The 25,996-nt window shown below is 36.2% G+C and overlaps 1 protein-coding gene across 25 annotated transcripts in view; it reads left to right on the top strand.

Moving 5' to 3' along the window:
* Positions 1–25,996, top strand: part of DLG1 (discs large MAGUK scaffold protein 1) — a 160,454-nt gene that overhangs the window by 97,656 nt on the left and 36,802 nt on the right. For 13 of the 25 annotated variants that reach the window (XM_030494769.2, XM_030494767.2, XM_030494762.2 and 10 more), the window contains 9 exons: positions 1,066–1,119; positions 4,735–4,785; positions 5,849–5,973; positions 7,345–7,514; positions 8,162–8,298; positions 10,905–11,049; positions 17,091–17,217; positions 19,213–19,369; positions 20,537–20,639. In XM_030494769.2, the coding sequence (XP_030350629.1) occupies positions 1,066–1,119; positions 4,735–4,785; positions 5,849–5,973; positions 7,345–7,514; positions 8,162–8,298; positions 10,905–11,049; positions 17,091–17,217; positions 19,213–19,369; positions 20,537–20,639 (1,069 nt within the window). Of the gene's footprint in view, positions 1–1,065; positions 1,120–4,734; positions 4,786–5,848; positions 5,974–7,344; positions 7,515–8,158; positions 8,299–10,904; positions 11,050–17,090; positions 17,218–19,212; positions 19,370–20,536; positions 20,640–25,996 lie in introns of those variants that run through there. The other 12 variants (XM_030494773.2, XM_030494768.2, XM_030494766.2 and 9 more) reach the window with 3 other exon arrangements.

Below are 25,996 nucleotides of genomic sequence, written 5' to 3'. Positions count from 1 at the left end.
GAATATGAATAGTGTAGGTCTTTGAGTTTAATGCTAGCTTCTATTGCAGCTTGTTAAACTGTCCCTAAATGTATTTCCACACACATGCGCACACATAAGAGATTAAACAAATAAATAATCTCTTAATTTTAAAAATAATGGATCTATGTATATAAAAAAAATCTTAGCTTCATGAAAACAGTAAGGAGATTAACTTCCATATATCTGCATATTTGTTTCGTTGGTTCTTAGAGAAGGCTAGATGCTGCCTGTTTCAAAGGCAGATACTTGATGTAAAAATAGGAAATCTGTTTATTTGGATGCATTTCACATATAAATCCCGTGAGTCTGCATGGATTTTTTTTTTTTTTTCTTTTTTCCAGTTGAAAGCACATTTTTTGCAGAAGAAAATCTCAATAACATCAGAGAGTAAAAGTGTTAGCTTACTCTACCAGTTCCTGGCTAGCAAGAACGCTATACTATTTCATATGTGTAGCAATAATATCTGACTACTTATTGCTTGTGAATCCATAACAATTTTCTGATGGAAGCACATGCTGCTGTGTGGTAGATGAAGGTCTGGTGTGGATTTGCGTTCACAAGTCAGTTTTCTAGACCCTTTCTCCCAAAGTTTGGATTTCTGTAAGTTTCCAATTCGCAGGTTGAAGAGGGAAGGGGAGTGGGGATGAGGGAAAGGTGTTCCTTGTAGGAAGAAGGAGGAATACTGGTTGATAAAGCAACTTCTGAATGTCATACCACAAGTACTGCAGTAACTGACATGTCAAAAGATGGCATGACTCAGTTTTTCATTTGAAAAACAAGATAATAAATGACAGAACTTGTATATAAAATACAAGCTCAGAGTTCTGGAAGAACGTTGTTTTGCAGGGGGGAAAAAAAAGAAAAAGCAGTTCAGGGTAGAAACAAGTGTTTCAGTAGGTGAATTTTGAGGTTCTTAAGCTGAGGCTACCTTTTAATAGAATTTTGAGAAACACAGCAAATTAAATATTGTATAATTATCATTAGCATTGCTTTCTCTTATGCTGTATAATATTTTTTTTTTTTTTTTTTATTCTTTTGTTAAAGGCAAACCCCCCTCCAGTGCTGGTGAATACAGATTCTTTGGAGACTCCAACATATGTAAGCCTACACTTGCTTTCAGTTACAACTTAAGATAATGTTTTATGTATGTTGTTGTGTAGGTCTGTTGTTACTGTTTAATAAAACTGATTTTACCTCTGTGGTGCTTGATTTCGCCAGCTGTCCTGATCATTTGAAGTCCTTACATACCTGTTTCATTTTAAAAAACCCCAAAAAAACCCAAACAAACAAACAAAAAAAAGGTTGGAAATTGCAGGTGGAAGGTTCTGTGTGAGTACCACTGTGTGACAGTGCAAAACACAGTTGTTTGAGGTTCCAGAGTTTGTGTTCAGAGAACAGTCTGTTTCTTCAACTGTGCAGGCAGATGCTTTAATATTTAATGTGCCATTTCTGTTGGTTCTTTCATAAAAACACTTCTTCATGCAGTGGCTATACTTAAGATTTTAGTGTTCTAAATGTTCATAACAATGTCTTGGTTGTGTTTGAAACATTAACATGGTAAGTGTAGTTATGTGGAAGCTAAAATTTGTGTTTGGCACAACAATTACAATTTGTGTTTTGTGATAGGAATTCCACTGACAGAGACTTCAGAGGCTTTGGAATGTATGTAAATTTGGTATAGATTTCAGGTCTGAATTTTCTTCCTGTACCTTCCTGCTGCATTTACTTATACCCCACTTGCTTGTCCTTTTACTGAGCAGTGTTAATGCCTTTACTGATTGCTTTATGTTGTGTTTGTTCTAAGTACTTGAGTTAGCAAGTAAAGAGTAAATCTTGTCCTTGTCAGAAGCATTCATAACTTAGCAACGTTGCTAGAAATGAGCTGTAGTAACTCAAGACAGGCAGAAGCATGAATTAACAGTTTAAGCAGAAGACAAAAGATGAGCATAGTGACATAATTGGCTCATAAATGAGTCTCAAGTGTAATGACGATGCCTCTGACTAAAAGATCACAGCAGTAGCCTGCAGTGTGTGGCTCTGTTATTGATGTGATGTAGATACGGTTTAAAAAACCATGCTGAAGATGAGGTGCACACAAACTAAGCCAAGAAGAAAAGAGATTATTAAGTATGTATTCATATTTCAGAAGGCCCTATCTGATAGAGGCACGTGGAGGGCAGTAGATAGTAGAAATAGGAAGAGAAAATAGCATTAACAGAACAAACTGGCACTCGAAAGACAGCTAAATTATCAGTTTGTAATGAATGCAAAACATATGAGCCCATAAGAATCTGTAATCTAACCTATTCTGTAAGCACAGGAAGTTCAGTAGAGGAATATCCTTTTAGGCTCCTATGTAGTTAATGGATTTGTTAAGCCGTAAGTAATGTAAAATCATGCTTGTGAGGTAACTACATCATGAAGCTACAAAAAAACCCTTAACTGTTAAAGCTTTTTCTATTGAAAGAAGGAAAAACCAAAATATTAATCTAGAAAGTCATCAAGGAAAAAATGGTCAGGAACAGCTCTTGTTATCTTAATCACAAAGCTGCTGAGGAAGTATTTCCTCTTAGAACTTAAACAAGGTTAGCAAAAATCACCAAGAAGCATATTTTATTCTTTATAAAAGCCCAAGGAAATACGAACAAAGCTCAGGTTTATGGCACATGAAAAGATTAACTATACCAGAGAAATTAACTTCAGTACAGCCAGAAGGCTCTAATCAAATTCTGCTGAACTACTAATAGCTTTTCAAATTCAAAGGTTGCTGTGACATAATTACAGCATTTGTATAGAACTTCATCTAGGGGAAGTCCCTGCAAATAAAGCCTGGCTTAGTGTATCTGAGTGCATTGCAAAAGGTAGGATTGGCAGTGATTTTTATCATTTGATGTAAATTCAAAAGTAAATTTTGAAAGAAAAAAAAAAAGACTATAGAACTGAGCTAAAGCAGAAGATAAAAATGGTGGAGATTCTTGTTTGCTCCTGTTTATCTAGATGATATTTCAAAATTGGGTTGGAGTTTTGTACATAGAAATAAACAACACTGCAAAAACACTGGCTTTGTTTTGCCTAACAGTAGTGACTAGGGAAATGAATATATCTGTCCTTGTTACTGATCAGTCGTCATGAACCATTTCCCAAGTACTGTAATGCTGGATGACTGGTTCAGTTAATACATGTTGTCATCCTTGTGGGTAAATAGCTCAAGGACTAAGCTAACATATAAACTTCGTGATCACAGTGGCTCCTTTTGTGTCGGTGTAGTAATAGATACAGTTTCATGTATTCAGAAGGTCAAGACCTCTTCCCTTTTTAATGAACAAATATCATGTGTTGAAACCACGGTATCATTTCCACTAAATGAACCACTAAGGACATGATAATTTTTGAGGTACTGCACAAGGAAGATGATAATAATCTGTTATGTCTGGAATGGACATGGCTGCTATTTATATTAAGGGGAAAATAATTGGAGATTGAGGAAAAACTGTAGTGACGGATAAATGAGCTTGACAGTATGCAACCCATGAAAGTTGTGGCATGTCCAGTTTTTGAAGCTTTTAAATATGTTAAATAAAGATACAAAGAAAAGAAAGGGTAGACTAAAGTCCCCTTTTTTAATTCTCTGCTAGAAAACTATACAGATTTTTAAAATGCTTTCTTGTGTACATGTTTTGTGTCCTTAAAATCTTGAATAGTACATTAAAAGTACAGAAGACTACCAGATATCTTAAGAATAGATAAGGTGCTTTGTAAAGTAATAGTATAAATGCTATTTCTTACCTTGTTAAATATCTCATCCTAAAAGGCTTGAAATAGGGAATCTCCTGTAGCTGTGTGGTGTATATGTTGCCGTAGGTAACTGGAGGAATGAATTTGAGTTCCAAGATAACTTAGTAATTAAAAAAAAAAGTTATTTTTTTGATAATTAGTAGTTCTAAAAAAAGTTTATAATGTTTTTATATTAAATATGGTTAATAATTTGGTATTTCATTGTTTTTGCTTAATTTAGATATTTGTTACCACTGTTATTTGATTCTGTTCTAGTTCTGTAGGCACCAAAGAATGTCCTTTCTAGCTTAGGGATGACAAGGCTTACTTCTAGTATTGGGGCTTTTCATCTAGCTTTATGAAATACTCTTCTAAACTTCTCTTCTCTTTTTGGTCCTGTTTTAATTTGTTGATCTTTAATATATATATAACATGATGAATAATAATGGAAAAATATAAACAGTTATTAAACATTGCTTTATAAGGGTCTTGCCCATTTCTAGTGAGAAGTGGCATAAAGCACCAGTCTTTGATTTTTCTCTGCTCCATGAGAAACAACAGTTTGAAAATACTGCTCTGTTCTTCTCTAGCCCACAGCCTCTTCCTTTTTTCTCAATTTCAACTTGCCCTGTGTGGCCTGAGGAACATCTGAGGATCTCAAGAGCATTTTGGTTGGTTTGTGGTTTTCCTGGCAATCAGAAGCAGAGGGCCCCTGCTCTAGAGTATCTGCATAGAGCAGCCTGCTCTCTGAAATCTTAACTTTTAAACTCAAAAAAGATTTTGATTCATGTACAGAGCAGTGTGAAAATCCCATGTCCCCTCTGAGTTCAGTGGTCACCGTGAATCAGCTGAGATTTGATGGGAGTGAACTGCCAGCTGAGCAAACTGTTAGTGTAAAGTGTAAAATTCTTTGTAAGTCTCACTTTTCTTTCTTTATAGGTCAATGGCACGGATGCAGATTATGAGTATGAAGAAATTACTCTTGAAAGGGTAACGTGATAACTGTCTTTCTGTATAATACTTTAATACTATAAATTAACCTCTTGATACTGCTAAATGGCAATACAAAACAAAACAATCTTTACTGTTTGATTCCTCCTCCCCCCCCCCCCCCCCCCCCCCTTTTTTTTTTTCTTTTACGGAGATTATCTAACCTAAATAAAAAAAAAAAAATACACCCAATTGCTGTAGCAGGAATAGAAGTTTTTATTCATATCCTTGACCATTAAGAGTGAAATGGGGGAAGGATCTTCCTGAGACATACTGCCTTTAATGTTATTAGCTAGGCTTGTAGAGATCAATAATACAATTTATGATTTCATTTCCTATATTGCCATTTATGATTGGTGTTTACTTATACTACTAAGTTTTATATTGAGATTCAGGCTTCCAGTTGAGATTACAAGTGACACCTTGACATATGCACTGCTTTGCTAGGTTTACAATTTTGAGATCCATCTCAGTTCTCTTTTACTGATCTGCACTGTTAACAAAAGGGAAGAAATGGTTGTATTTGATACCTGTGCAGTTCTGGTGGTTACTGAGAAGGTGAAGAGGTCTTGCAGGTGATAGTAAGGGTGGGCAACCTTTGAAGAGAAACGTCCGTCTGAATCTCTGCATCTGCGAGGGTATAGTACATGTGTGACACAAATTACTTGAGGCTTCTCCAGGAAAAATAATTTGTTACTAATAATTTAATGAGAAGCAAATATTTGTATGAGTAATCTCAAAGATCTAGCTCGCTAGTGAGGGAAGGTTTTTATCTAGTTTATCAAGTTCACTTCAATGAGAAAGCTGTGAGGTTGGAACTGTATCTCTTAGGGTTACATAATGACTTAAGTTCTCGTTACTTCTGTGAAAAGAAGCATAATTGTATCTTACAAATGGTTGTATGTAGCATACTGCTTGAAGTGTCTTTTAATATTTTTTATCACTGAAAATTATATAGATGTGGTTCTGTATTGAATCAAATAGATACACTAGGGTATTTTTTCCCCCAAAAAGAAATGTGTAATTTTTTATTTTTTTTTTTTTTCCCCCCCTCTGCCTTTAGGGAAATTCAGGACTTGGCTTTAGCATTGCAGGTGGTACAGACAACCCACATATTGGGGATGATTCAAGTATTTTTATTACAAAAATTATAGCCGGGGGTGCAGCTGCACAGGATGGAAGATTACGGTATGATGATTTTCTGTGTTGGGTTGCTAAATGTTTATTATTATACTTTCAAATAGTGGATAGAACACTTTCTGTTACTTTCAGTAGTTCTATCATGCCACATTACATTTTTTCTTACAGAAATGGTTTGTAAGCAGTAAAAAATGTTTGAGTGGTCCATATTTTTTTTTCCCCCCATAAAATCTGCATGTAAGTGAAATTAAGCATAATCAATTTATATCACCTTTTCTGTTTGGTGGTATAAATTGATTATGCCATATGTTTTATAGTCCTTAATTCAATATGCAAAGGAAGAGCTTAGGTTGCATAGGTAGCTCTTGGTTACCCACGTGCAGATTTTCTGGTCTGTAAGATAGTTGATCTTAATAACAACCCTATTTTATGCTTGATATGCTGTGTCTTCATTTTGCAAAGATGCTACACATCTTCAGAAGCAATATTTTTCTTATTTAAATTGAGTACTCCTTCTCCAGTATACCCCATTTTCTTATTTAATTGTGGCCTTACACTACTACTTAATTCCTAGTGAGGAAACGTTGGCATATTACTAGATGGTAGCAAGTGATATTTGCAACTTCCCTTGAAGACTACCGTTAGAAGTTAATAACAAATTGTGTTAATTATTTTTTTCTAACCCAGAACAGTCTTTAAGTATATTCCTGCATTACTGTGTGTTAAAAAAAAACACATCTGGTTGTAGGACCAGCTTTTTTTCCTCTTGTGTTGTCAAAAACTTGCCCTATCATTTTTGGTGCAAATGCCTGATGCATTAGGGTTTTTAGTCCTAATAAGCTTATTTCAAGGCTTCATTTTAGCCATTGCCCATTGTCAGAGGTACATCTGGGAGAACGTGGTGACAGGTGGGTCAGGCATTGTACTTGGTGTAATGAGAGCTCAGTGTTATTATAGCAACATGTTAAATAGAGTGGAAGGTCAGCCCTTAAGCAGCTTGTGAAAAGCAGGAATGGAGGTTGACTCGTTCCTATCATGGCTTAAAACTAGTGTGTTCTCATTGTGTGTCTTCTAGATTCTGATTTTTTTTTTTTTTTATTCGTTCCTATAGCCCTAAGCAAAAGGTAGTTTGTACAAAACTCTGCTCAAAATACTGTTTAAATGAAACATGTAGAAGATGGTGTCCTCTTATGCTGTGAACAGAATATTCCCATTAAATGTTTTCTAGTGATCCTTGTTTTGATTTTAAGCAATAATTAATTTTAGAGCCTTGTCTTGAGTCAGTAAAATTTTGGAGCAAAATCTATGTATCTTAATGTGTTAACATGTATGTTAGTGTACTGTAGATAAAATATTAGGCTCCTAATTTGTCCGCTCTGCTGTAACACAGCAGCTGAACATTAACGTTTCTGTCTCTAGGGTTAACGATTGTATTCTACGAGTAAATGAAGTGGATGTTCGTGATGTGACACACAGTAAAGCAGTTGAAGCATTGAAAGAAGCGGGATCAATTGTACGATTGTATGTCAAAAGAAGAAAACCAGTCACAGAAAAAATAGTGGAAATCAAACTTGTAAAAGGGCCGAAAGGTACGTAGGAAATACAAAACTTCTGTTTCACAAAAAGGATAAAGTTGGCGATAGGTTTCTGCATTTATTTTTCAAAATAAAATAGTACCTTGCATATGAAGTTACAGGAAATGCAGAATAACAAAAGATAAAGTAGTAGCATCTCAAATGCTTCTGTATTTTCATCTGTGTGTCTTGAAACTGTTTTTGTAGAATGCGTATTTTTCTTTCAAGTGACAAAAATGTGTTTCTGGTAACATTTAGTAATTTTAAAGTACATTACAAATGGGAGTAAAATATTTATTTAAATTACCTGGAAAGGGTCTTCGAGAGATCAAAAATACATAAAGTATTACTTTATTTCTATATGGGTAAATGTTGGACAATGGTTCTTTAAATGTCAGTGGTGATGCTTTAGCTCTGCTGTGAGCATTTTTCACAAGGCATGAAGTAAATGATTTAGTTTTGATTTTCAGAACTTCTGTAAATGTTACATATTTTCTAGAACTTTCTGCAAAATTACGGAGTTCACTTGGAAAGGCTTCAGCCAGAGCCTAATATTTTTTTGTATGTGTAGGTGTGTTACAAATAACACTATTATGAATGTAATAATGTGAGTCCAATGAATGCTGAAAGGTTTCTTGAATAATGACGTTATCTTCAAGCAGGTCTTGGTTTCAGTATTGCTGGTGGTGTGGGAAATCAGCATATACCTGGAGACAACAGCATCTATGTAACCAAAATCATTGAAGGTGGGGCAGCACATAAAGATGGCAAGCTTCAGATTGGAGACAAACTTTTAGCTGTAAGTAAGAGCTGCAATTTTTTTTATGGTCATTCACTTTTAGGCCCAGTAAGGGCATGATTCACTTTGTGGTTAAGCTGTCTGCCGGTAGAGTGTTATTTCATAGAAATCAGTAAAAAATTGATATTGCCAGAAAATCACTGATAAGTGTTAAATCTGCCACATTCAACACCATCTCATCAGGAAATCTGTTCCTCAGCCCAGTGTTTCACGCAAAACCTGTATGTCTATTTCTGATGCCTGCCATTATTTTTCTGGGATCTGAGTGATGGGATTGTAAACCAGTTTACAATGGGCTTGTTTCTCTTTTCAAAAAAGAAGAATGGAAAGGAACTCCTTGTACTGGTGGCTGGCCAGCCTGCAGTGAAGCTGCTGCTTACATTGGATTTCAGTGTTTGTAATGCTTTTAAACGTGGTGGGGTTGTTTTTTGGGGGGTTTTATTTTTTGTTTTTAAGTACTTCGAAGTTGAGTTTTCTATGCACAAAGTAAAAATAACTTTGAACTTTCTTAAATTCTATCATCTGCAAATGTAGTTGTCCATCTAGAAAAACAGGAGCCAGAATGCATTTCTGAACTGTAACTAAATCTTGTAAGGTGTAATTGCTCCACCCTCCTATGCTACCCAGGCAGTACCCTACTTCTGTGGGAGGTCTGAGTACATCTTTACTCAAGTAGATGACAGCAGAATGTGCACTCTATTGCTCTTTGAACAGTACGAAACTGACTCTGATGTTTTATTGCAGTTTCCCATCTGTAAAAAGACTTTTTTGGATAAGTTTGTAACTTACCAAATACAGAACTGGGGAAAACTCAAGCCACTTACAGATAAAGAATCCCGGGCTTATCACTTTATGTTGGTGTTACAATGGGTTAGTTCTGTGAAATCAACTCAAGACATGAGCAAATCCTAATATTGAGAATTCGGGGAGGAAAAAACAGAGATTGTTTACTATATATTTTTATATGTATATACACATATTCATTTATATACTGTTATATTATGTTTACTATTAAACTGTGCAATAAATACAAACTTTCAATATGCCGTACAAATTCACAACCCAAAGATCCAGCTGCTTGATGATAATGCTGTTAATATGTTAAATTTTAAATCTGCATCATAGGAAGTGTTTTGATATAGGACTTCCCTGCAATGCAAAGGCTTGCTTTTAATGACAACTGCTTTCCAGTGTTCATGATTTGTCACCCATACAGGAAAAAATCATTGCTAACGTGCTTATGTTGTAAAAATACATGGAAAGTTTTAAGGAAATTTTTTTTGGAAATACCAAGATTTTGTGACACATTATTTGCCCAGTATAACTTTATCCATTAAAAAAATTTGCCTTGACAAAGTAGCTTGTATTAATATCAGATACTGTTTTGGAGATGTAAGTAGCATATGCAGTGTGGTGTTTGATATAGTAAACATGATGTCCTAATTTATTGTAGCTGTAATTACTCCTCCATTCATTAAGTTAGGAAAGAAGTGAAGTAAAATGTCATCTATAGTATCTTCTGATTATTTGAATTTCACCTAGTCAAAGCTTTGCTCACTAATGTAGAGATAAGCTGCCACATTTGGCAGAATGTAATTTTCTGTGTATGCTTAGGTTGTACTGCATTGTCAATGCACTACAAAATGACTTTTCAGTCATCAGGAGTGGTTAGGAATTTAAATCTGTTTAAAAATAAGAGAATCAGTTGAGAGGATTTTAGAAACTCTTTAGGAAACTTTGAGAAAAATACAGGTAGAAATAATATATTTAAGCAGTAAGAGATTCCCCCTCACAAATAACAGCTGGACAAGGCCCAGTTGTTTTTACCACAGTATATAACGTGAAAGTCATCCAAGGGAAAGTTATCTTTGGTCCTCAGGTTCAGTGCAGTACAAGCCCTAATTTCTCATGTTGCCTGGAATTGTATGCAGAAGTTACTTCCTTCTTCAAAATATGGAAAAGGAGGGCAGCAACTGCAATTTTACTAAAGCTTATATATGAGAGAGAAAATTGTTAAAGGGTTTAAGTTTTGGTTTTTTTTTTTTCCCCCCCCAACTGAAGTGCTGGAGTTTCCCCTGTAAAGTTAAACTAGTTCTTGTTACTTGGCATGGAAAACCAGTCACTTCGGGAGTCTTCTTCAGTTTTGAACCCTACTTTTTGAACTCTGCAAGAATATGTTGTCCCATTGTAATGTCTAGAACTTAATTATGACATGACAAGAACATGTAGGGATTTATTCCTACTAGAATAAACTTTCTCGTTTAATGCTTGCAATAACATAATGTGTCAGTGCTGTGATTGTGCATGCTTTATGGGCATTTTGAGTGTCCTATTTGTCCCATTAGTTTTCCAGACGTGTGCTGCCTTTACAATGTTTCAGTCAATACAGTTTATTATAATCTTTTGAGGAAAGACTTGTCTGTCTTGTATTTCACAGCACTATGAAGCATCTCTTATGTAACTTTTATATAAACAATTATGTCTGTGGCACTTGAATGCTAGTAAAGACCAGAGCCAGACTAGAGTGCTCCAACAGCTTTCAGTGAGTGTCCTATGAAAACGTACATTTTTCCTTGTTGATAACTGGTTTATTTTTTTCTCTTTAGGTGAACAGTGTTTGCTTAGAAGAAGTTACTCATGAAGAAGCAGTGACTGCCTTAAAAAACACATCTGACTTTGTTTATCTGAAAGTTGCAAAACCCACCAGCATGTTCATGAATGACAGTTACGCCCCTCCTGACATCACGAACTGTAAGTCAAGCTTATATTTGTGATTTAATTATTTTTTCCTTGAAGGCTTTAACATACCCCATTTTTAGTATTTTAACAGTTTAAAGCTTTTTAAAATTATACAGTGAAAAAATCTCATATAAGAAAGTTGATTAGTCAGGAAAATTACATGCTGAACAGAATAACATAATTTATGTACTGAAAAAACAGCAGCAGTGAGGCTCAGAGTGTTTCCGTGACTAGTGGCCTAGTCCTGGTGACTCGACATTTCTGGTCACTTGCTGATGAGTGCAAGGAGAACATGTGATGCATTATCCCGGAGGCTGTGAAGAGTAACAATGCTCTGCATAGATGTTCAGTGTCCTGTGTACTAAGCAAAAGACATACTGTTTAAGGTAGAGGTTAGTGATGTTCTGACTTTTTTTTTTTTCCCCCACCTGCTTTCTTGCTTTTTCATGAGCTGCTCTTATTGGAATAAACTGGATGGGGAGGAGGGGGAGGTCTTGACCTCTGATGCCTGCCTGCAAATGTGTTGTGAGATTCTGTGTTAACTTAAAATCTTACTTCAGTTTTGACATAATTGTTGATAATTCAAATGGAAAACCAGTGAATGCTGTATTGAAAATAGTTACAGGTATTTCTTGTTGACATAAGAGTACTGCTTACAGGAATCTTTTTGAAGTCACATGTCCGAATCTGGAAAGTTCAGGGTTGAACTTCAGTGTAAAGAACAAATTGAATTTAATGTACTGTTTCTTCAAGAGGGATATTACCATTTCGTGTTTGGAGAAAGGGATAAGAATAATGTGACTGTATAAGACTAAAAAGATGGACTTTTCTGGATGACCAGTTTAACTCATCTTGTTGCATAAAATGGTTCTGGGGGAGAGTTATTTTAGGTTTGTGGGGGTTTTGTTTGTTTGTTGGTTGGCTTTTTTTTGTTTGTTTGTTTTGTTTTGTTTTTTTGTTTCCTGCTGTTAGATAGGAGTAATTGGTGTGTAGCACTGATCTGTTCAAGTACTACTTTATTTGGAAAAAAGAACACATTTGGACTAAAAAGCCAGTGTTATAATCTGAACCAGTATATAAAGAACAAAAGTGTTGGATAATCATACCTCTTAGTCTTCTGTAGTAGGTCCTATGTCAGTAGTGAATGTAAATTGCATCAGTAATACATATAAAAATGTTGGCCATTCAGTGGATCTTGGAACAAATTTTCGGTAGCTTGTTAGTATAAATGCTTTTAAAGTTATTCAGTTGAAATATTACTAAAAAGGTCTAGAACTTGCTATTTAAAAACACCATTACCTGTGTAGTGCATTATAGTGCGTATTGTTAGAATATCAGTCCAGAAAAGCGTCTACACAGTTTTAAGAGATAAGAGGAATTTGCTTTGTATACAGGCCTTCTTTAGAGACATTATTAATGATGCAATTTTGACTCCTAGGCAATTTTAAAGTATTTTTCCTTCATGTGGTGTGGATGTGCAGTGATACCTATTTCCACACTGCATTGGGAAATAAAATACATGCAAGGTAGGGAATAATCAGTTTCTTTCACTAGAGAACATAAATGCCTTATATTCTTTAAATGGCATAATACAGGAAGAGAAGAATGTGTAATAACAGTAATGACCAATAAAGTTTTAAATTATATTTCCCAATTTGGAGATTATAGTTTGTGATGGGTGTCCTCAGTTTGCAGATAATAGGGGAAATAATAGGGAAATCTTCCTTCTTTCTGTGTAGAACTGTTATGGCAAGGGAGAGGGGGTGGATTTGGAAATAGAATTTCTCTGTAAGAATCTTTGACTTTTCCTGTCAAAGCAAGTTCATTTTATGCATGTAATTTTCTGTTCATTCAAAACACAGTTCCTTTATCAGTTACATCAGTAATAATATTTATTTGAAAGTATAAGTTTAGATCTGATTTAGTATTCAGAAAGTGATGGCTTGCCTTTTATTTCTGTCACATTCATCATGAATATTTTTTGGGTATAATTTCCAGCTAAAATAGTTTAGGAAAGGCACAGGAACATTTTTTTGCAGGAACTCCATACAGAGCCTTTTTATGCCTTGTAGGTTTGCTTTGATAGTGCTGAGAATATCAGTCTTGAGAAAGGACCTGACTTTTCTAAGCAAGCAGCATATGTGGAACTTGATAAATGATGGTAGCCAGTGCTGACATGGAGCAGTCCATTGGTCTGAAATAATGAGCCATTACATTGCTTGATAGCCGGAGTTTTAGTTACATGGGGGAAAAGATACAGAATTAAAAAATAAGAATACGTGATGGTATTAGATGGTATGTATTTTTCTTAAACATGATCCAGTTAAAAGCTTTAGGAACCCTTAAAAACAATCAAATAAAGTACTGTAAGTCAATGAACATAGGAATGTTATGAAAATCTTAACTACTTCCTATAAAATATACATTGTAATATTAGCTGCCACTGATTTGTTAAAAGCAATTGGAAATTCATTTTGGTGAAATAAGATTGATGTAGTGCATTATCAAAAATCGAAGAGCTGCTATGATGTGCTACAGTGTTTAGGTTTTTTAAATCAAACCCCATTTTTCAACTAATTGGAAAAGGCTCATGAAGTTCTGCATTCCATTCTTTTGTGCTTTAGGGCTGTAAAATTATCTGAGGAAAAATTAAATAACTATATCTACAGCAGTAATTTTTAAAAGTATCACTTGCTTTAAGCAAATGTAGGTAGAATGACATGGAAATATATGTTGTATTAAAATACATACATATTTTTAATTTGAAAAGTAAGTATTGCCATATGATTTGGTAATCATTGTGAAAATCTGTAGCCAAAACTCCAGTGAGGCTAAACAACCGAATTTTGAAATGACTTTAAACTATCCAAATCTGATACATTTGTGAATAGAAGCTACATATTGTGGCTGGAGCAGACAGAAAGAATTAAACAGTGGATCTATATTCTTTGAATCCTTGCAGGGAGCAGAAGAATGAAGATGCAATGTACATGTGTCACAGCTGTTCTTAAAAAATGGTTTTAGGAGTCATCTGTCTTGAACAACTCCTAATATTAGGAATTCTCAAATATTAATGCTTCTGTTGATCATTTGGTTTTAGCAAAAGCAGCGCTAAAACTGCTAAAAAGGCTGCAGAGGGTCCAGAGAAGGGCCACAATGATGATCCAAAGGACTGGGAAGCCTGTCCTGTGAGGAGGGGCTGAGAGAACTGTGTTTGTTCAGGCCTCAGGAGATGAAGGCTCAGGGGGAGACCTTGTCACCATGTTGCAGTAAAAAGGAGCTACAAAAAAGATGGAGACTCCCTTTTTACAAGGAGTCACATGGAAAAGAAGAGAGGTAATGGGCACAAGTTTCTACTGAGGACATTCTGACTGGACACAGGAGAAAAATTTTCACAATGAGAACAATTCAATCTGTTGGAATAATTCTCCTCAGGAAGTGTGGATTCTCTTGCACTGGACACTTTTAAGATTTGGCTGACAGTTTGTTGGGGAATCTAGTCTAGATCATGCTTGATAAGAAAGGTTTGACTAGATGATCCTTGAGATCTCTTCCAACCTGGTATTCTGTGATTCTGTGAGTCATTGTTCTTTGCTGTAGACCTCATGAGGCTGACTTGAGGAAGCTTCCTTTTGTCTGTATTGTAGAAGGGGACAGGCCTTCTCAGATTTGATTTTATTTTTTTTTTTAATTCCATTTTTTCAGCAACTTTTTTAAAAAATTCAATTTTTTTTTTTTTCCAGCAGAATTGAATTTTACTGAAACCACTTGTGAATTCAGAGCTGCAATTTCTCAAAGTTCCACACAGTCCCAGACCAGAGCATGCAACTCACTGAGGGCTGGTGTATCTGAATAGAACACTTCATTACTTTATCATCTAATGCTTTTGAACTACCTAAGCTGTTAATAAGAGGATTTTAATGCTTGATGAAACAGAGTCTAGAAAGCTGAAGGAACTTGAATACTGTGACAAAGCTTTAAAGAGTAAGAAGCCATCTGGCTAATCAGATATGATACCAGATATTATATGCTAGACATTAAGGTACTGTAGGTGATTCCCTGTCTGGCTCTGTACCTCTTGCATTAGACTGTTGCTTAAGGGTATGACAGTGTTGATGTGATACTCCATGTGTGGAATTTACTGCACACAGATTTACAGTTCTGGTGTTCCCAAAATAAGAAGGACATGGAACTGTTGGAGCAAATCCAGAGGAGGACCATGAGGATGATAGGGGGGCTGGAGCACCTCCCATATGAAGACAGGCTGAGAAAGTTGAGGCTGTTCAGCCTGGAGAAGAGAAGGCTGCGTGGAGACCTCATAGCAGCCTTCCACTACCTGAAGGGGGCCTATAAGGATGCTGGGGAGGGACTCTTCATCAGGGACTATAGTGATAGGACAAGGGGTAATGGGTTTAAACTTAAACAGGGGAACTTCAGGTTAGATAGAAGGAAGAAATTCTTTACTGTGAGGTTGGTGAGGCACTGGAACAGGTTGCCCGAAAAAGTGGTGAATGCACCATCCCTGGCAGTGTTCAAGGCCAGGCTGGACAGGGCCTTGAGCAACCTGGTCGAGAGGGAGGTGTCCCTGCCCATGTCAGGGGGGTTGGAACTAGATGGTCTTTAAGGTCCTTTCCATGATTCTGTGATTTACTAGAAATCTAGAATAATACAGAATCAATCCAGTGCAGATTGGATGGTTTGAAAGCTTGCAATTTAGCAAATCTATCATATAAAGATACTCTTGATGGGATGTGTATATGGTTCAGGTGTTCTGCCAGTGATCTAAAAAGAAAAACAAAGGAAAATATACACATCGCTTTTGCAATCTGTGTCATGTCTGTTCAGTTAAAATGCTTTGGGTTTAGTGTAAATCCTCAAAGGTCCAGCACCATATCAGATACAGCAAGTGAATAAGAGAAAAGAGACTGTGGCAACTTTAATAATGTTCAATCTGTGAAGTGTCCCCACCCTCCATGTTTAAGCTGCATAGCTTGAAGCACCTACACCAGAAAAAAGATTTTTTCAATTGTAGAATATCCTGTGTAAGAGGAGACAGTGGGTCTGACTACACCTCGTAAATAGACACTTAAAAGTGATGTATTCAACTTGAAAATATAATGCACCCTCTTAATTATTTATTAGAACAACTCTCCTGGAATTGTAGAATATTTTCCATCAATTGAAATCATTAAGATGCTAAAACTTTCTAGTATGTGTCATGTGGTTCAACTAAACCTACGCACTTCATGCACTAGATTTGTCCCTTGATGTGCAAGAGGTTAGACTAAATCTTTTTAATACTCCTTTCTAGTTTTAATCAATGAGCCTGTAAATAATGCAAGTGACCCTTGCAGTACAGTTGAAATTTTTTGCTCTAGGTGATTTACTCCTCTCGGTAAATTGATGCCTCTCACCTTGAGGAGTAGGAGGTGGAATAATCCTACCTTGGTTTCCTGATGTGTGCTATTAGCTGAGCACATACTGGCATCACTATCAGCACCTGTGCTATTAAAGATGGTTTTGTTTAGTGTCTGAGAAACGTAACATCCCTGACTGTTCAGACCTGTTAATCAGAATGGCCTAGAGAATTACGGAGATGCCAGTATCCTCCACATCAAGGAATGCAGTACGTAGACAGCTTGACAATTTGAAAGAAGTATAACATTAAAATGTTGGGTTTTTTCACTGGTGCTCCGACATAGTTCTTTTAAGAAACTGAAAATCTTAATTGACTTCAGCCAAGCTAAAGGCAACTTTAAATACAGATAAATCTCCAATCTGTCCTCATGGGCTTCAGCTGCCCACAGTGTCTGATCCTGAAAAAGTTTTTTTTGAGACATAGACTGAAAAATTTCTTTACTGGCTTAGGGCGAGGAGACTGGGAAATATGTAGATGTGAGGCAGTATTTTAGAACTATATTTATACTGTGTCATTTGGACTGTTATATTTTGGTTTGAGGATAGGTCACTCCTTATAATACCTTGTTTCAGTTCCTCCAGCTCTTTTTCCTCATTGTTTTAATGCTTACTTTATTTTTTACACCTCTTGGAAGCTTATTCTCAGCCAGTGGATAACCATATCACTCCATCTGCCTACTTGGGACAGTCTCTGCCCCCAGCATCACCAGGGCGATATTCACCAATTCCCAAGGGAATGCTTGGAGATGATGAGATTACCAGGTAATGAATAACCAAAGCTACATGTCAAATTAGTTTACTTTGGAAACTTACAAGACGCGTTTGTTGGCAAAATACTTATGAATACTATATTTCAAGAAATAAATGTTAGTTTCTTAACATTTGTAAACATTCTTGTAAGGGGAAAACTAGATATATTTATCTGTATATACACATACACATGATTTATCAATCTAGGAATAGTATTAACATCAGAATGCCCTACCACAGTGCTCCGTGAGTTGACTGAGCTTTTCAGAATGGTAGTATGAGCAGACTAGAGGTTCTTATTTTAAAGCCAGCAGTTTTGTTTTGTTTTTTTCCTTTCTCTTGTACCCCCACCCCCAGTTGTTTTGATGGATTGGTAAATGCAGAAAGGCTAGAGAGCTCTTAATCCTTTCCCATTAACAGACCCATTCATTCCTTCACTGATTTAGTAGATTTCATTAATCCTTTGTTCATCATCCCTGATAAAGAGAAGCTCTTCTAATTCTGTTACCCTTCTGTTCTGCAAGTATAGGGATGTTACACTGCATTTTCAGTATGTTGTTGCTCAATTCTGTGTCACACTGTCATCTGATATGGTTAACGTCACATGGTTTCTGAGGCAGGTTCTACCCAGGATTGAAACCTAAGTGTATAAATTGGAGAATAAATGTTAGTATATTGGAAGGTAGGATATGTCTTTGTAGTTATTTTTAGGGTTAGGTGGACATATAAACCAAAGTGATTCTGTCCTGCTGACAGCATTGCTGAATTTATGTTTTTATAACTTTTGCTTAAACTTACTGTAAGAGGAAATGCAAGAGCTATTCAGAGAAGGCTTTAGGTGATTTTCTTCAAGTTACCTTTCCCACTTCCACCCTCTCCATCCTCAAAAGAGGGTTAGAAATTTTGAGTAATATTTTAAAAGATACAGCATATTTATGTTCTCCAGCTGCAGCATTTTTATGAATGTGTTAGTGTGATCCAGAGCAATATACATAAGTTTCAGTGCTGTTTATTTGTAATATAATAGTACTCTGAAAAAATGAACGTAATAGTTAATAGGGGGTGAAATTTAAGAATTTGACACTAAGTTGATTTAAGAGCTAGTGCATAAATGGAGTGATTTTTTAAAGATTGGGTTAGGTGACGTTTGGTTTGGAAAAATGCTTTTCTTATATTGGGTCAAGTAGCAGATGAGTAGATTTTTGGAAGGAGTGTTTCTGCGTTAGAAGTTGACTGGCCTTATCTTAACTGGATCAGTATTTCTTCTTTTCTCTCCTCATCCTAGTCAGAAGGGGATCCTATAAAAAGAATGCAACACCTTAGTTTAGATTTAACTTTCAGTTGCAGTTTCTGCAAATAAATTGCAAATATATTTCAGAATGCCATAAATTCTGATTAATTTTTTTTTAACACACACACACACACACACCCCACACCCCCCCCCGAGTATGAATACTTCTTGAATTGTTCTTTGCTATTTATTGCTTGACCAGCTGGAGTCAAATTAAAGCAGTAAAGACATATTTTTCATTATTGGTTTTTCCATTAAGAGTTTGTTCTTTGAGTTACAGAAAGGGAAAATAGTATTTTTTTTGCATTCTGTTACCATTGGATTAAGACTGTGAGCTATACTGAGGCTCTTGAACAATATGGAAAGTGTTAGGTAGTGACATTTAGTGCTGAGTAGGATTGTAGCATAATAGGAATTTAGACTACATACATAGTTATGGGTTGTTCAGTTCACGTAACAACAGGGAGTGGTCTTGTCTTGTGTCTGGAAACAGAATTGAAAGCGTAGAACCTATTATTTGAAAGTCAAAGCTTTGGCAGGCAGGACTGGGAAAGGGGGGGACGAACACATGACATTGTTGCCCTAAGAAATAATACCTAATTTGATACCTAAATTTTGAAAACTACTTCTCTCAAAAAACTTATCTTTTCTAATTGTTTATTTTACTTTTATTCATGCCTAGTGGCCAAGATTTCATATTCCTTTCTTTCATTCAGGGAGCCTAGAAAGGTTGTCCTGCATCGAGGATCAACAGGTCTTGGTTTCAACATTGTTGGAGGAGAAGATGGAGAAGGAATTTTCATCTCTTTCATCCTTGCAGGAGGGCCAGCTGACCTGAGTGGAGAGCTTAGGAAAGGAGATCGTATCATTTCTGTAGGATTCCTTGCTTCTTTTCTTTAAACAACAAAAGTTTTCCCCTCCCTAGTTATTAATGCCGTTTAATTATTTATATTCAAAGAATACCATTAACTGAGCTAAATTTGAGACAATGGAACAGATGCCAATATACTTCTAATGTATCTGAGGACTTTAGACTGCCTCAGTTTCTCATCTGTAACCTGATTAAAATAGCATTTTTGTAGATACTCAGTGATGGTATTCAGTGAAGACATTAACGTATCTTGGTCTGGTAGCTGAGGGATGCGTGTATCTAAATTGAAATAATGTAGGCTTCAGAAATAAGCCTTCTACTGAGATGGAGACACTTCGCAGTAGTGTCTAAAATTGGGTGCTTTACTTCTTGGAGTAACTGCCAAACTTCCTATTAGTCTTAAATAGATCCATCTCGTACCTGCCTAAGGGCTTTTTCTGTATTAGTACTGAAAGTTATAAAGATTTTGCCTGTGTTTGTGAAATTACTTAATATATGGAGAATCATTTCTCTGGACAACTGCATTGTAATTTGGTAGTTATTTAGAAGGATTTTTTTCCTCTTAAATTTTGGCTCAGCTGTTACTAAAATGCTGATATTAAAGTGCATCTTTATTTTAGTTTGAACTATGAAAAATGCTTTTGGTCTAAAGTGTGACACACATTTGTGCTTCAGTTTTTTCTGACATGATTTTTAAATGTGCTGCATTGAAAACAAGGGTAAACCTTGACACCATGGAGGGTGTGGTCTGACACTGGATGTTAAACGCTGTAGTCTGTAGGCATGCTTTTTGGCTAAGGAGATCACTGAAGCCCTGTTGTTCACCTCACTTTTCTGCCATCACAGAAAGTAACATTCGCTGTGTCTCTTTTAAAAGAAAGAAAAAGGTCTTAAACAAGAAGAAAATTGACCTAGCAAATACAAATGCATTAAGTTATATACTATGACAATTACAGTCTTTCGTAACAGAGGAGTATATGTGAGAGCATATTTATTGACTTTGCATTTCAGTAAGGATCATTAATATTGGAAACAGGGAAAACTTGCATGGCATGAAACTAGTTTGCATCCAGGTTTGGTTTTGGTTTTTGGTTTTTCCAGTGAGTCTGTTCTGTGTTGATAAACAGAAACATTTACTTTGATAAAGAGCTTTTCTGTGTTACTTGTAGGTAAATGGAGTAGATCTAAAAGCAGCAACACATGAACAGGCAGCAGCAGCCCTGAAGAATGCAGGCCAAGCAGTAACTATTGTAGCTCAGTACCGTCCAGAAGGTAAGTGTGGTCTTATGCTCACATTCACTTCTGCAATTTGAAACTCAAAAGATAATCTATCTAAAAAATAAGCTATCCTCTCACCCCAGCTAAAGCCTCTTTTGAGGAGAGGTGAAACAAATAATGCAAGAGATGGACACATACTTGTTAGCATAATTGCAGGCAACCAGATAGGAACATGTGCAAGTGTTAGTGCAACAGGATGGTACATTTCTTGCTCTAATCATGTTCAGAATTTTGATTTCTTCAGTAAATGTTAACACTGTCATAACGTGAAAATTAGGCCAGTAAATCCAGAACTTAGTGGAAATACCACATTGTTACTTTTGTATTTCACAATTGCCTTCACTCTTTAATATGGTGGTTTTATTTTCCTTAGTGGTAGAAGGATAAAAGACTAGTTCCTTCTCTGTTGAGTTGAATTAGATGACTTAAGGAGACCATCAGGTTTTCATTCCTCTGTTTAATACTGAGCTCGTATTTCTGGTTTCTTCTGGTCCAGATTAGACTGCAATTTCTTCTGGTCCAGATTAGACTGCAGCTGATGCTGATTAACCATACTTGTGTGTTCTGCAGAAGCTAAGTAATACTACATCATCACAATACACATTTGTCCTCTTGTGTACATTTCAAATGCCTTTGTCTATTTGAGGCTTTAAAAATTCAATAGTCTAAAACCATATGCTCACCCTGAGTCTGTAAACTGATATATTATTGTTTATATATATAATAAGACATTTTTGATGTCTTCTTATGAACTGTGATGATCAACAGCTTCACTGATTTTGCTAAAATGAATGGCCCATCACTAAATCTTTCTTGTAGTCATGTGTCTGCTTAAACCTTTCCTTTAACGATACTGGCAAGAAGTAGGTGTGTTTATCAGGATTGGACACTGAGCAGGACTGCTGCCTTCATCTGAAATTGTTAGGTAGCTGACTGCAGCACACTTCATTCTTTATTTCTTCTCTTCTGTTTCTTCTATCCTGTCTTCCTCAAGTCTTGGATGGTTCCTGTTCTTTCTGCATTGGAAAGAACAGCTTTCTTCGTTACCACTTGTCCAAGTAGATAACTTATTTTCTTAAAACATGTATTGAGGTGCTTGACTTACTGATGAGATTTTGAGTCATTGCACAGAGTTTTGCCCATACGCCGCCTCTTAGCAATTTCTCAATGACTGTTGTTTATAGACTTCAGACCTAGAGCTGTACTTATCCCTTCATGATTACTGAAGCATTCTGAACAAGACTGTATGCATTTGAGCTGTATTGGGAATGCAGTTCTCAAAGAATTAGAGGGCCCATTTGAGAGGATGCATGAGGGAGATGTTACTTGAATTGAATTATCCTAGGTTACGGGCAGACATCTGACATGTTAAAGAAAGGAATTTTTTTTTTTTTTTTTTTTTTTTTTTTTTTTTTTTTTTTTTTTTAGGATGCTTGGTCCACATGACTGTCTGAAATAGTGCTTCAAATCTCCATTCACAGATGGTGGAAGCATGTTAGGGTTTACTCTACCCTTTTTAAGTATGCTGGGAAGCAAAAGTGTAACTAGGAGATGGAGATTCATTCTAGTTTGGAGGCAACGTATGAATTGACACACGGCCAACCTACCTCAGAGAGCTCTAGTTACTGATTATCTGACTTTGAGATCTCTGCTTGCCTTTTTCTTACTCCTCGTGAAAAGAAGATGAATGGAACTCCAGCTGCAACCTTCTTTCAGGACTGCAAGAAAGCTGGAGAGGGACTTTTTACAAAGGCATGTAGGGCTAGGACAAGGGGAATGCCTTTAAACAGAAAAAGGGGAGATTTAGGTTAGATATCAGGAAGAAGTTCTTCATCGTGAGGGTGGTAAGATATTGGAACAGGTTGCCCAGAAAAGTTGTGGATGCCCCATCCCTGGAAGTGTTCAAGGCCAGGTTGGACGGGGCTTTGGGCAATCTGGTGTAGTGGAAGGTGTCCCTGTCTGTGGCAGGGAGTTGGAACTGGATTATCTTTAAGGTTCCTTCCAACCCAAACCATTCTGTGATTCTGTGTGCTTGAGTGTACTTCATAAAGTGCATATGCTTTCTGATCATCTTCGTATTTCCTAAATTATAGCTGCAGATGGTCTTTTTTTCCTCTCACTTGAATCATTTAAGTTGGGAAATTATACACACACACATATGTAAAATTATCTCCACTTTTTGTTTATAGCGTTCAAAAAAATGTCAACAAGTATTAAAATGAAGAGTTCATAACATCGTTGTTCAGCATTGGTGTTTCTCAAGTGTCTCTAAAGATAAATAGCATCAGTTATAACTGCTTGTATTGTACACGTATTTTATTTATATTTATAAATCCAGCAGGATTTTGTAACAGATGCTGACAGCTAGGACAGACCAAGGAGATTCTAGACATCCATCAGAGTTCATTATAACCATGTAAATAGATTCAGTATGATAGGAGCATTTGGAAGACGCTTGGGACCAACTCACTTCACTCCCTCTAATTGTATATGATGGTTTGTATGTTCGTGGATGTGGTGGGGAATGCTAATTTCTGTTTTCATATCCTACCACATTAGCTCTATCAGAAATTACCCATTTGTCTTTCTCCTCAGATTTTGGGGAAAAGAGGATTTTTGCAAGCAGCTCTTTCATAAAAAAGTCTGAGTAGGCTGTAGAAAAATTAATCTTGGCAAAACTATTATCATGGAAAGGGTTGAATTTTCCATATCTGTCTCTTCAAGTCCATGGTTTATGAAACACTAGTTACTGGATTTGGGATAAGCTAATATGGCTGAATGATACTGCTTTTATTATATCCCAGCTCAAATTACATAACTGCTGACTTTTTCCCTTAAATCTCAAAAATGTTCCTTAGTTACAGAACTGGGTGAAAACAGATGTAATCTCATTTCTAAAAATACTCATCTGGGCATTCATTTAGTTTCCAACAGTGTTCAGTAAATTTGAGAGATGTCTTACAAAATTTTCCTACTGTACTGAATCAAATTACAGCAACTTACCAGTACCCTTTGGGATAGCTAAAAGCCAACTAGGGAATGTGAAGATATTCTCCTGTTTACAAAAGTGACTCACGCATCAGGTACCACTTTGGTACAGTAGTACCACAACTGTAGTCAACTGGCTGCGCTTTCTCCATGTAGATTCCATGCTTTATCTTACGACTTACCTGGGAAGTACTTTTATAAACTGTTGAGTCACCAATTGGGTTGTACTTGTACATGCTTTTATATTACATACACTCACACGCACAACTCCCTAGTTGCACAGACCAGTGGGTTTGAACCTGCTGGGGCTGGATGCTGCAGAAGAGGGGTCTGTGGTATGTGGTATGTGAAGAGCAGAAGTTTTGGAAGTGGGAATTATTCTGTAGAAGTGTAGCGGGGTAAGTCGGGATGTTGTTCTCATTTTCTTCTTCATTTGGAAGCTTTTCCTTATTCCCCCACTTGTACTACAAATTGCTATCTCCTTTCAAGACAACATTCATTAATAAAAACGGATTTTGCTTTACTATGAGTTCCACTGGAAATGAAGTACCATGACCTGCAGCAGTTTATAGAAAGTGATGTTGCTTCAGTACACAAAAGCATTTTGATGAGCCATTTTCATTTGTAGAAGTTTCTGACCCATTTCATTTTCTTGTTGCAGAGACACCTCAGTGCCACACTGCTGTCTTCTTTTGAGTTTTCTACAGGTGTAGAGTAGCAAGGAAAATTTGTGTATGAGTGTGGAAGAATGAGAGGAGGCTCTAGGCAATTTGGGTATATATGTATCTCCTGGGAGTGGGATTCGGAGATGGTTAAAATTATGATCATGCTACACAGCAGAGGTAGAGGAACGTGGGAGTCTTAGTGCTTGAAGAGACTGTAGTGACAAGAGAAGCAGCAAGGGGGAAGTATAGGACTGTAGAGAGGTGTACAGCACTTAGAGGGCCCTCCCTTCATTTCACATTGACATTTCCATTGTTATGTGAACTCAAGAGGTTATCTGAAACATTCTTCTGCGTTTTGAGGATGACATAGTAAGATTGTTACCTCAAAATTCAGAATTTCTTGAAAGTTAGGTTTTTCTGTTCTGAAAAGGTATGTAGGCTACATAACTGTATTATAGCTTGAGTGCGTTTAAGTGTTTAAAAATAAGAAAAATAGCCAAACAAATACATTATAAATATAACAACATATTTGGTTGAGTTTGGATAGAAAATAATTTCATGGATTGAACATTTTTTTCCCCATACTTATATTCTGCAAGATCAGAATGGGGCAATTAATGTGTTTGTAATTGCAGTTAATGTTATAATTAATTGTGACACCTGCTTTTGGAGGGGCTTGAAAAATTAAGCGGGCAGTGTGTATTGGCATCAGCAGTCATTCGCTGGTCACCTGACCCTTCCCCCAAAGCAGGGGCAAAATTCAGAAGAGGGCAGCAGCACTCTTCTTCTCAAGGATCCACTTGATATACAAAAAATAAAATAATAATTTTAACTAGTGCAGCAGGCTCTTTTCCTGTGAGTTATCAGCTGCCTGTTATTTAGAGTTTAGAATCTACATTGATATTCTCTTTGTAATTTAGTTTAAATCCATCTCTGTATATCAATTTCATTTCTAAAAGAGTAGTAAGACAGTTAAGTGATGAGATTAGCTCCAAGTTCTTAGGTGATTGGGTGGATCAGTATGGATCTCTCCAAGAGAAGATTTCAAGGTATTTTTGGTAAAACCTCTGCTTCTGAGCTTGCATTGTTCATATAGTTAACACACATTTTGCTTTCAGTTTTAATAAAGGAAATAAGGGGTTTCTGTTGCAAAATGTATTCAAGATTTATAGAGGAATCAAAACTACTCATATGTTGTTAGCCAGATTTTTAGGTGGATTTTCACGTATTTTTTGTTTTGAAGGAATGCATCCATCTACTGAAAATAAGATCCAAGTATGACAACTTTGAATTTCTTTTTTTTTTTTTCTCTCTTGTCTTTAAAACAAATGAGTCAAAGGGGAAAAGGAAAGAAACCCAACACTTTGTTAGAGCTCGCCTTTCAGTTGGCCAGTATTTGGCCAATTTTTCTGTTTCTGACACTTCATCTATGCACTGTTTTCTAGTGGAATTTAAAGCAGAATAACTAAGCCCTGGGAAATAGTATTACTTTCATGTCTATAAGCTGAGATTATTTTCTGAGCATTTGTCTTGAAATACATTGTAAATCTTCTATTTGTAGAAGTCCAGCTGGGGTAGCACAAAGCCAGTAATGCTTTTGCAATACTTAGTTTTCAGTATTTGCTTTGTATCAAGAGGATAGCTGAAAAACAAAGGTGGTTTAAAAGATAAATATATCCCAATTTCATAAAATGAAAA

The sequence above is a fragment of the Strigops habroptila genome, chromosome 8 (assembly GCF_004027225.2).
Source record: "Strigops habroptila isolate Jane chromosome 8, bStrHab1.2.pri, whole genome shotgun sequence".
Lineage (NCBI taxonomy): Eukaryota > Metazoa > Chordata > Aves > Psittaciformes > Psittacidae > Strigops > Strigops habroptila.
This window is presented reverse-complemented; position numbering and strand designations above follow the sequence as displayed.